This window comes from Paroedura picta, chromosome 12 (genome assembly GCF_049243985.1).
Source record: "Paroedura picta isolate Pp20150507F chromosome 12, Ppicta_v3.0, whole genome shotgun sequence".
Lineage (NCBI taxonomy): Eukaryota > Metazoa > Chordata > Lepidosauria > Squamata > Gekkonidae > Paroedura > Paroedura picta.
The window spans coordinates 13,462,246-13,473,499 of record NC_135380.1 but is presented as its reverse complement, the minus strand read 5'-3'; the positions used below and the strand labels follow the sequence as shown (position 1 = coordinate 13,473,499).

The 11,254-nt window shown below is 41.3% G+C and overlaps 1 protein-coding gene across 2 annotated transcripts in view; it reads left to right on the top strand.

Annotated features, from left to right (window-relative positions):
- TCF7L1 (transcription factor 7 like 1) overlaps positions 1 to 11,254 on the top strand; it is a 59,898-nt gene that overhangs the window by 727 nt on the left and 47,917 nt on the right. The window contains exons 1-3 of one of the 2 annotated variants that reach the window (XM_077306476.1): positions 74 to 82; positions 866 to 929; positions 3,159 to 3,289. In XM_077306476.1, coding sequence (XP_077162591.1) covers positions 3,224 to 3,289 — 66 coding nt within the window. In that variant the 5' untranslated portion in view covers positions 74 to 82; positions 866 to 929; positions 3,159 to 3,223. Of the gene's footprint in view, positions 1 to 73; positions 83 to 865; positions 930 to 3,158; positions 3,290 to 11,254 lie in introns of those variants that run through there. The other variant, XM_077306475.1, reaches the window with a different exon arrangement.

Genomic DNA, 11,254 nt, shown 5'->3' with positions numbered 1-11,254 from the left:
AGTTGGAGGAGGGGGATGGGGGGGGGGCTCCGACTCTGAGGTAAAGTTGGAGGAGGGGGATGGGGGGGGCTCCGACTCTGAGGTAAAGTTGGGGGAGGGGGGATCTGGTTATGAGGTAAAGTTTTGAACCGCCGGGGGGGGGGGCAGAGAGAGGAGGGAAAGAAAGGGGAGAAGGGGCGGCGCCGGTTATGAGGTAAAGTTTAAGGCGGGGGGAGGGGGGCGCGCGGAGTTGGAGGCCGTGATTCTGAGGCAAGAGTTTGAGGGGGGCGCAATCTGAGTGCGTTTGGCGGTGGGGAGCGTCAAGGGAAAGGAGGGGATTGACTCGTAGGTGAGTGGGGGGGAGGGGAGTTGGCTTCAGTTACTTGGTAAAGTTTAAGACTGGGGGAGGAGCCTGATTCTGAGGTAAAGTTTAAAGGGGGCGGCAGAAGGAGAAAGAGTGTGTGTACGGGGGGGGGGCGGTGTCTCCCGATTTGAGGTGAGGTTTAAAATGGGTATTTGTGTGTAAAGCTCCCCCCCTCTTCCGAGAGAAAGTTTAAAAAATGGGGGGAGGTAGTGGTAAAATGAGTTATGATGGCAGTGGGGACGACTTCGGTTCTGAAGTAAAAGTTATGGGTCGAAGGGAGAAGGCTTCAGTTCTGAAGTAAAGTGGTGTATGTGTGTGGGGACGAGACCAGTGATCATGATATGTAGGGGAGGGGAAGGAAGTTGATCCAATGTCGAGGTGACTTTTTGGCTGGGTGGGTTAAGCGAAAGAAGAGAAAGTGATGGCAGGGGTGGGGCTAGAGGAGGAGAGGGTTGTATGGGGGGTGTTTTTCAGTCATTTCAACCCCTCCTTTTCTTTGTGTCTTTCTCCTTACTTATATAGACAGAGAGGCCGTCTCAGCAACCTCGGGAAAACTTCCAGAAGCCACGGGACTCTCCAGTTGAAGGTAGATATTTTTACATAAGAAATTGGGCAGAGAGCAGCAGCAGTGAAGAAGAAGAGGGAAATTATACCATCTTCTTCATACTGCTGCTGCTCTGGGTTTCCCCTTCACTTTCTTGGGTTGAGAAGGAACTTTCATTCAACCTTGTGTTTCTTTTTGTTTGCTTCTGCCTCTGTTTGGCCCTGATCCTGGCAAGTGTAGAGAAAAACATTGTCTAGTTTAGGCTGATTGGAGCTGCAAATCAGTGCAGCTGACTGAATGCTGGTGTTGCCCTAGCTGAGGTTGCAATCCTATGCCACTCTACTAGTAGTTTCCATTGAACATAATGGAGCTTACCTGTGAGTAAATATAAGATCATTCTGCAGGTTTTCTTATTTCAAAGTAAGTTTTGCATTCAGCAAATCCTGGAATCCCAAGAACAAATCACAGATTCAAGCAAAAGCAAAACAAGTTGTGTGGCATTCTTAAAGACTAATGTATATTTTGTCATACTCTTTTCTGGAATACAGCCCATGTAATAATCTGACAAAGTGAACTCCAGTCCACACAAGCTTATACCACACTTATCTATGAGCCTGTAAAGTGCCACAAGATAATTATGTCTTTGTCCTGCAGTTGTTGCTGACACACATGTGGCTTTTTGATATGTCACCAGTGGCTCTTCTGATCACGGATACTCAATGTGGCACTTGTTCTGCCTTTCTAGAAAGTAGGCTAAGTCTTTGCCCAATGGGGCTTGTGGTTGGTAGTTGATTCCTATCTTGAAACAGCCACTGTTGGTGGAATAGGAAATCTGCAAACTTCTCTGAGCTGCAGTTCTTATGCCAGGGTTGGAAGTAATTGTGGTTCTTTTGGTTGATGGTAAGTGCAAACATCCTCTCTGCAAGCTGCAGAGTGTGCACTCCTATTTTAGACAGAGTTGGGATTTGCTGGAGCACTGAAACTGGAGGATTTTGGTATGTACAATCAAAGGCAGTTCCAGAGAAATTGCTCCCTTGGTCAGCTGTTTTTTAGAATTATAGCCTGTTTATTTATATTTATTTTGTCAAGTACCCTGTTGGGACATCCTTTTAATTATGAAGCAATATTTGTATCAGTGTTCATATGTGGAACAAAAGGTTGGCTGTTTTTATTGAAAGTTATTTGAAGTACCACTGGTTAAGTATGTATATTTCTTAATCCATACTTCTAAACATGATTATTACCTCACTGAATTCATATAGGTAAGCTGGCTCATATGTCCACAAAAGCTAACATAGCTAACAACTTTTTTTACCAGCATGCCTATACACCTATATTATTACTTTATGGTGTTACTGGCAGAAAAATAAATGCTTTTGATAAAAGATTCTTTGGTCATTTGGACATAATGTTTAGATTTGACTATGTAGACTTGGTCAGAAGTCCCACTGAACTCCATAGGATTTGTTTCTAATACAAAAAAATTAGGTTGTACCACTACCGCTATGTGTGTTTTAATGAAGAAATTTGTTATACCACATTGGTAGTTTCTTAAAATACAAAATATCACTTACATGCTTATGGTCCATTTTTCTTACTGAAACTCAAGGTGAATTATACCATGTAAATCAATATAATCCACAGGATGGGATATCCAATAAACAATACAATAGGATTTTTAGCTCAATCATAGAATCATAGAGTTGGAAGGGGCCATACAGGCCATGTAGTCCAACCCCCCTGCTCAATGCAGGATCACCCCTAAGCATCCTAAAGCATCCAAGAAAAGTGTGTATCCAACCTTTGCTTGAAGACTGCCAGTGTCTGGCAATAAAACAATAGGATTTAGATTACAAATATCTGAAAAGAGCTGAAACAGCATGCATATTCATATGATTCAGTAAATGATACATAGTAGTTTCATACAGCAACAGACTGTACAAAGCATGTTCCTGAACTTTTTTTACCATACAGCCCCATTACCTGTGTTCAAAAGCTTTTGCAAATACATTCTACGGTGCTTAGGTCAAAGAACATCTTGATGGAAATAGATAAATGACACTCATGTGCAACTTTAAGCGCTCTTACCTTGCAAAACACACCATTAATTTTGCCTTTACTCTCTGCCTTTTAATTCTAGCTATTCTCTTAAGCCCTTAAAGAAAGTTATTTCATCTTCTTTTCAGTCCTTCAAAGTCTAACTTGCAGGTTTTTGTAACTTTGCAGCCTTAGAATGCCTCTAGCTAAGTGTGGCTTTCCCCCCTTCTCTAGCAATCAGAAGACAGCAGGATGGAGGTTTCTTTAAAGGGACTCCTTATCCAAGTTATCCCTTCTTGATGATTCCAGAGCTAGGAAGCCCCTACTTGCCCAATGGAGCCTTGTCCCCAAGTGGAGCACGCACAGTAAGTGCTTTAGTTTGATTTGAGATGAGTGATTAAAGTTCTTTATCCTATGTGGAGGAGAAGTTAAAATGAATGAAGTTTATGCATGTGCTTTTGCTCTATGGAATGATATATATACCTTTCAGATATAGAGTTTGTAACTGATGCCTTGTGATGTATTTCTAATTTTCAGTGTTTGTTATTTGCTATATTAATATTGAATGCCATGTCTGTGAGATTTCTCCTTGTTTTTGTTTCTTTCCAGTTTTACTGCTCAAAAGACAATTGAGAGGGTCAAGAAATGTGATGTCTTTGAATTTTTTCTGTGGGCTTAGTTTATATGTGAGGACAGTTTTTGCTAGGTGAGAGTATATATACATCCAAGTAGTAAGGCTACCTGGTTGAACAAATAAGTTACCCTTGCTATGGGTATGTAAATATTTATAATATTTATATACCACCCTCCCCAAAGACTCAGGACAGTTTACATAAAACAGGAATAATACAGATAACCAAGTAATATGGTAGTAACAATAAATAACATAGTAGAATGGAAGAACAATCGGGAGAATATTAAGTCAACTAACGTATACTGATGACCCCGTGGGTTGGATGGATCGGCAGTGGTTACCATAGGAGGGAGGATTGGGGGGCCAGTGAGAAGTGTTTGGTTCAGGTCGACCTCAACCAAATGCCTGGCAGAGGAGCTCCCTTTTGCAGGCCCTTTGTAAATTTTCAAGTTCCGTTAGGGCCCTGATCTCCTCTAGGAGCTCATTCCACCAAGTGGGGGCCAGGATTTAGAAAGCTCTGGCCCTGGTTGGGGTCAAGCGGGCTTCCCTGGGGCCAGGGATCACCAGCTAGTTGGAGGTAGTGGAGTATAAGGCTCTTTGAGAAGTGTAAGCAGAGAGGTGATCCCTCAGGTACACTGGGCCCAGACTGCATACAGCCTTAAAGGTGGTAACCAGAACCTTAAGCCTGATCCAGAATTCAACTGGAGGCCAGAGCAGCTGCTGGAGAAGGGGCCGAATGTGGGACCTCTGTGGTGTTGCTGTGAGGACCCTGGTCGCTGCTTTCTGGACCAGTTGTAATTTCTGGATCAAGGTTAAGGGCAGGCCTGCATAGAAGGAGTTGCAGAAGTCCAATCTAGAAGTGACCGTTGCATGGATCACTAGGTATTCCGGGACCAAGTAGGGTGCTAATAGTTTGGCTTGGCGAAGGTGGTAAAATGCCAGCCGTGCTACTGTCATGATCTGAGCATCCATTTAGAGGGAGGTATCGAGAATCATGCCCAGGTTCCTGGCAGAGTGGGCCACTGATAGCTGCACTGCATCCAGGTTGGGTAGGCATGCTTCCTCGCCTGGACCCTTCCTGCCCAGCCACAGGTCCTCAGTCTTTGAAGGGTTGAGCTTCAGATGACTCTGCGGGAGAGTCCAGGTGGCCATCCATTAGGGGGAATTTTCTGGTTCTGTATCTATGCAGGCACTGATTATATAAAGATCAAGGAAGATGAGATGTGCAACTTAAAAAGGTTACATTTGTTAGTCCTCAACACACATACTATACAAGTTGTTTTTAAAAATGTTCCAAGAATCTTTGTTTTCCCTTTTATTAGCAGAGGTTCCTAATGAGATAGTTGATATTACTGAACAAACTTCCCAGAAAGACACTTTGCCCACTAATACTGATCTCCTGCATTATGTATCCACAGAGGAATGTTGAGAGTACCTAGTAGTCAGTTCATGGTGAGTGAGATTGAGGCTCAACACAAGTCCCCAAATCTAGAGCATGCAGATGTTCCATGGCAGATGTACAAGAGTTTTCTTGGCAAGCTAGTCAGTGTGGAAATAGTTTCCTGAAGTTAAGACCATTGTTCTTTCCCTACATCTTTGTTTTAAAAGATCATAGAATCATGTCCTGCTTACTTCTGGACAGATGGTTCAGATATTTTCTTAATATGCATCCAAAGAATTACTGAAACTGAGTATCTGAGTTTGTGACCACAACAAAATTACTTTGAGTAGTGGCCTAAGAGTCTGTGCTGATTCTGGAATTTATTTTTGGTGTGGAGTAAAGAAAATTTGGTGAATATTTTGTTTGTGTTAGTCTGAGGCAAGATGCAACAATTTCTTCTTGTTACTGTGGAGCTAGGGTTTGTGTCCAATAAAATGCTTCACTTGAATATATGCGGCTCAGCCTTATTGGAAAGAAAGGTTCGTGCAACCCAGTTTCTTTCAGCTGCTGTTGAGAATGAATCATATGCTTCTGTCTTCCCATCATTGATCGTACTATCTGCTTCTAAGCATATTTATAGTAATCAATCATAGTTTTTAACCCCAGGTTGAAATCTGGGTTTGAAACTCACTTGCAAGCAAGTAAGCAGGATTAACACTGGTGCAGATATAGTGATGCAGTTTCACCATAAATTATTGCTGTCTAGTGGAGGGGAAAATGTAAAATGGAAGATGAGAGATTTGAGTACATGAATCTGGAGCTTACTACTCAACTGTTTGCTAATTGTAGTAAGAAACTGATAGTATTTTAAGTTCACAAGCCATAACTATAAAATCTGTGCCAAAAGTGGTCAAATGGATAGATAAATCAGTCCAAATAAGAAGTTGTGGCTCTCAATGCAGTATTAAAATAGATAATGAATATTTTTGGTAGTACTTTTGGTTGTAGCTATTCCTGGGGTATTCCTGACAACTGTTTGCAGAACTGCTTTGAAGCACATTATAAGGCCCTTTTCAGAGAAAAAGAGATTCCATTGTCTTCATTTACTAATTCTGGAGACTCCACTGTTGATTTGGGTAAACTTTAAAGCTAATATTGCAGTGATGTATAGTGTATAATATTGTCTGTGTACTGCAGACTGTTTGTAAATGTCTTTTATGTACAAAGAAAACATGTTTCTATTATTGTTATACAACTTTTATATAGACAGAAGATATCTACAGTAGTCAAATATAGCAAAGCTGCAGAATCCAAGTATTGTGTCTGTTGAATATGGTTGTTGTAAAAATTTCTTCAGAAAAATAATGCAAATGTTTCTTTAATCAGTGGTTCAAGGTAAACATTTCTGCCACTGTTTCTCACCTTGTTCCTGGAAGGGGTGGATAAGTCAGTTTTGTAATGATGTTATGCAAATGAAATGCTACTACTGTTTTAACACTTGACTGTAAATTTTGGCCTGGAAACTGATGAATAAAAGAATTACTGACAGTGAGCTACTTGTGCCAATCTAGCAACACCCTATTTCATCTTGTTTGCACTACTTTTCTCATTTAAGGGAAGTCTTTAAAAAGGTGTTAATGGCTTGACATTGTGTCTCTTTCCACCAACATTTAAATAAGTGATTAAGCAAATTGACCTAGCATTAGACAGTTTAAATGACAGCAAATTGAATTCCTCTGAGCACAGATTCAAAAGTCTCAACTCCAGTTCCAAATTCTGCAAATACTGCAAATACTACAGCCCTCAGGAGCTCATTGTATTATGTGGCAATTAAAGGTTCCCTGCCTGTCTGCTTATCATGCCTAAACACGAACCTATTCTCCTTTCAGTTGTGCCATGAACGCCTTATCAGCTATCAGTTTACTCAGAAGGGATTACCAGTCTTGTTACTTATTCTGAAGTTTTTGTCCCTAAGGCTAGGAAAATGTTTTGGAAACTGATTTTTTTTTTAAATAGTAATGATTATGATGACTGTTAACTGCATTTTTAAATGAGCCCAGGAAGCCACTACATTTATATGTAGCACTGTTTTAATAATTACATTGACTTCATCATTATAGTGAATGTGTGATCAAGTGGTCTAGGGTGAACAAACTGAAGCTTATCCATCCAGATAAGATGGAGGTGAGGCTGGCTGGAGGGGATACTGCTTTGAATGGAATTTTTCAGTATACAACTGATGGCATGCAGATTTTGCTGGCAGATGTTGTTAAGAGTTGAGGAGTCTTTCTGAAGCCAGGTTTTCTGTTAGAAAGATAACCATGACAATGAAAAACGCTTTCCCTTCAAGCTACAACTAGCTAGGAAACTGACTCTTTATTTGCAGATGCCTGACCTAGCCATGTTGGTCCATGTTTCAGTAACTTCAAGCTAATCTAAAGGTGATATGCTGTATGTGGGGCTACTCTTTGAAGACAATTCAGAAATTGCAACTGGTGCAAAGTGTACCAACTTGCTAGCTGGTAGTACCATGGCACTTATTTTAACATCCTTTCATTGGTTTCTCCTTAGTTTCTAACTCTAATTCAAAGTGTTAGTGCTTACCTTTAAATCTCTTTATTACTTGGGTGTACATATTTGAAGGGCTACCTCTCTCCACATGCTTTTACACTGTTCTTCCAAGGACTAATGTCAGTTACCCTCCCTTGCCCTAAGGCATATTCAAAAACTGTCTGAACGCATGCTTTTTCAGAGACTATCCCCCTGGGAAAGCTTTCCAGAAGGTGAAGGGGCTGGTTTCTAGTTTTCTAGCAGTGCTTCAAATCTGGCATTTTGGAGAGCTTTGGGGGCAGCCTGAGCAAAGGGGGGGAGGACATTTCTATGCTACTTTCCTACTCAAATAGGGTCCCCAAGGGAATGAACATAAAACATTTAAAACATTGAATTATATGAAAATTATATGTACAATAATTTAGTAAAAACATAAAAGTAAAGGTATCCCCGTTGCAAGCACCGGGTCACGTCTGACCCTTGGAGTGACGCCCTCTAGCGTTTTCATGGCAGACTCAATACAGGGTGTCCTTGCCAGTGCCTTCCCCAATCATTACCGTTTACCCCCCAGCAAGCTGGGTACTCATTTTACCGACCTCGGAAGGATGGATGGCTGAGTCAACCTTGAGCCGGCTACTGGGATTGAACTCCCAGCCTCATGGGCAGAGCTTCAGACTGCATGTCTGCTGCCTTACCACTCTGCACCACAAGAGGCTCTTCAGTAAGAACATATGAACAGACATAACAAAAAGTAGGGCAGAGGCCAATAAAAGTTATTGTTACCTGTTGGCAGAAGACAATAGAGAAAGACAGACTAATCTTTGGGGAGGGAGCTCCAAAGTCTTGTGCTATAACCAAAATCAAGAAGGCTCTTTCTCATACTGCCACCTGTCTATCTTCATATAACAGACACCTGAAGTTGGGCATCTGAAGGAGATTAGAGTGAATAGGCAAGTCCCACATCCGTGATGACTGGTTTTGCACAGCAAACCTCTGAAGCTTGCCTATAAAAAATGATTTAAACCAATACAAAGCACATCCCTTAATCTATAGTTTTCCTCCACATATCTCAATAAGAATAAGAAAGCATCATCCACAGTATTCAAAGCTGCTGATAAATCTAGTAAGAGCTGCTCACATTTGCATTCAAATGGAGATAATTGATTTAAGCCATCAGCATAGTCTCCATGCTGTAGCACAGGCTGAAAGGGGTCTAGAGCAGATGAGCCATCCAAGAAGATCTGGAGCTGATCTGCAGCTACTTGTTTTATCATCTTGCACAGAAAAAGCAAATTTAGAAACCAGGGATACTTTACCAAGTCATTCTACTTCAGTGGGGGAAGTCGTCCAAGGATGGTTAGGTCACACCTCTGCTCACTCAGGTAGGGCTATTTAAATTCAAATGGATGGCCTTATTTAGGTGACCAAGGACTGGCTTTTTTTTTTAAGCCCTTGGCTCAGGAAGAAGTCTTGTACCACTCGATTCTAAAACACCAGAAAATCATACCTTCGCTCTAATAACAATGGAAGGAAAATCTACCGCCTCTAAGAGCAAGAAGAATACCTCTTGAGACAGGCTCTACTGCCACCAAGAGCAAGAAGGATGGCTCTGGGACCTAGCCTGAAGCTCCCAGGCTACAGAGCCAGATGTGAGTGGAATCCTTCAACTGCCCAGGACTCCAGCCTGAGGTTTCTGGGCTGAGGGTGCAGTCCACAGCTGGTGCCAGGTTGCAGCTGGCTGCCCTATTGAGCAAGTCCCCCGAGGAACCAGGCGTGGGTTCATTCACTACCTCATCAGATGCCAGAGAACCCGTGTACCAAGAACCTTCTGTGTGGTTGGTGTGCCACTCAGATGAGATCCACTTGAGTCTCGGGGGCTCCCTTTTGGGGTCCTGGGGAACCGGGAACACTTCCAATCAGGGGACAGTGACCTAACCATACTTGGATTACTTCGCCCTGCTGAAGAGAAGAAACCTTCAGGTAAGACCAATGGTTCATTCTCTCTAGCAATTGCCATGTTTTTATTAGGATTTGTGAACCTCAATGTGGCACCTGAGGTCTCCTGCGCTTACAATTGATCTCCAGATGTCCAAGATGGAGAAAATGGCTGTCTTGGAGAGTGGCATTGTAGCCTTATACCCTGCTGATGTCCATCTGCTTCCTAAATCCCACCCTCTGCAGGTTCTCCCTCCCACAAATCTTCAGGTATTTCTCATCCCAGAGTTGGCAGTCCTGTTTTTTTTTTATGAATGACCGCTTGCTATAGTAACCAAGAAAAAAAATCCCTGATTAGTGATTTATTAAACTCAGAATTTAAGAAGATATTGTCTGGAAAGGAAAATGTGAATGAAAGTACTTCAGCATCTTATTTGATTGAAATAAAGAAGTAATTTCAGAAATCACTCTAACTCAGAGCTCACAAGTGCAGCAACTTATAAAGTGTCAGACTCATGAAGATAAAGTCTCCTGAACACTCTAGTGCTCTCCTTAGTATTTCCTCAATAACCAGAAAAGGCTTTCTGTCCTTTAACAGTGGGACAAAAGTAATAAGATAGTATGTATATAGAAATTTCATTTTGCAAAAAGGCGGTGTGTGCTTCTTAATTCAGTGATGCTTTAGATTATATGATATGCAAAGACAATTCTTCAACACTGTAGAATCGAATGGGGTGAAATTACTTGACCTGTACGTTCAGAAGCTAAATTTGTTCAAATGCTAGATAGATATATATGATGCAGTAGCAGACTTTGTAAATAAGAGTCTCCAAACTTGTTAAGCATTTGGTCACTTGAGTATTCTGAGCTCCTGAGGTATTACACTACCATTTCATGTTTTTTGGAGGTTCTATATGCAGTTTGGTTTAAGGGTAGAGCTCAAGTTTGGTCCTCCTTCTATGGGTTTATGCATTTGGTTTTATTCTCTTCTCCTGTTGGAGTTCAGTTTTCAAGTTTAGTTTAGCAGTGATTTAGCTTTCAGAGCTACCAACTAGAGAAGAGGAGTCACAGAGCACAAGCCAGCATTACAGAGGAGGGTGTTTCTTTTAACTCCTGCCTCCCTGAGAAGTAGAGGAGAAAACTTGCTCTTCAGATGTCCTTACTCTAGAGGAGAAGGACCCACCATGGTAAGCGTCCAATGGTCATTCTTCATCATTTAAAAATATAAAAGCAGTTTTAAAATCTTTTATCCTTGAATATTCAATAGCATTTAATATATACCCAATAGTGTCCTTCATATATCATTGGGGAACAAAACCTGTCTGATCCTCATGTACCATATCTGGGATACATATCAACATTTAAGCCATTATTATTGTAAAATTTTTAGAATACATATTTAACAAAAAATTGGCCTGTGTGCTTGTGTTAATAAACACTACTTTATATATCAAAGTAATGTTTGCTTTTTGACAGATTGGTGGCAAGTTCTATGTTTCTATGGATTTCATATTATTATGTAAAGACACAGTTAATATTTCTTCCAAGGATTTGTAATAAATTGCCGTCAAACTATCCAGACCAGGAGCTGTATCTTATTTTAGTTTTTTTATAGCAGAATTTATTTCTTGAATCACTCTCCCCCTGGAATGGACGACTTCTTGGAACATGGGTTTTCTCATTGGCTACTCAGGGAGGCAGTAGTGAAAGAAACACCCTCCTTCCTGTTCCTGTCATGCACACTGCGTCTCCTTCTCCAGTCTTTCTGCTGCCTCAAACAGGGAGAGCAGCATAGCTAGAGCGTTTACTACTTAACTTTCTATTTCTGTG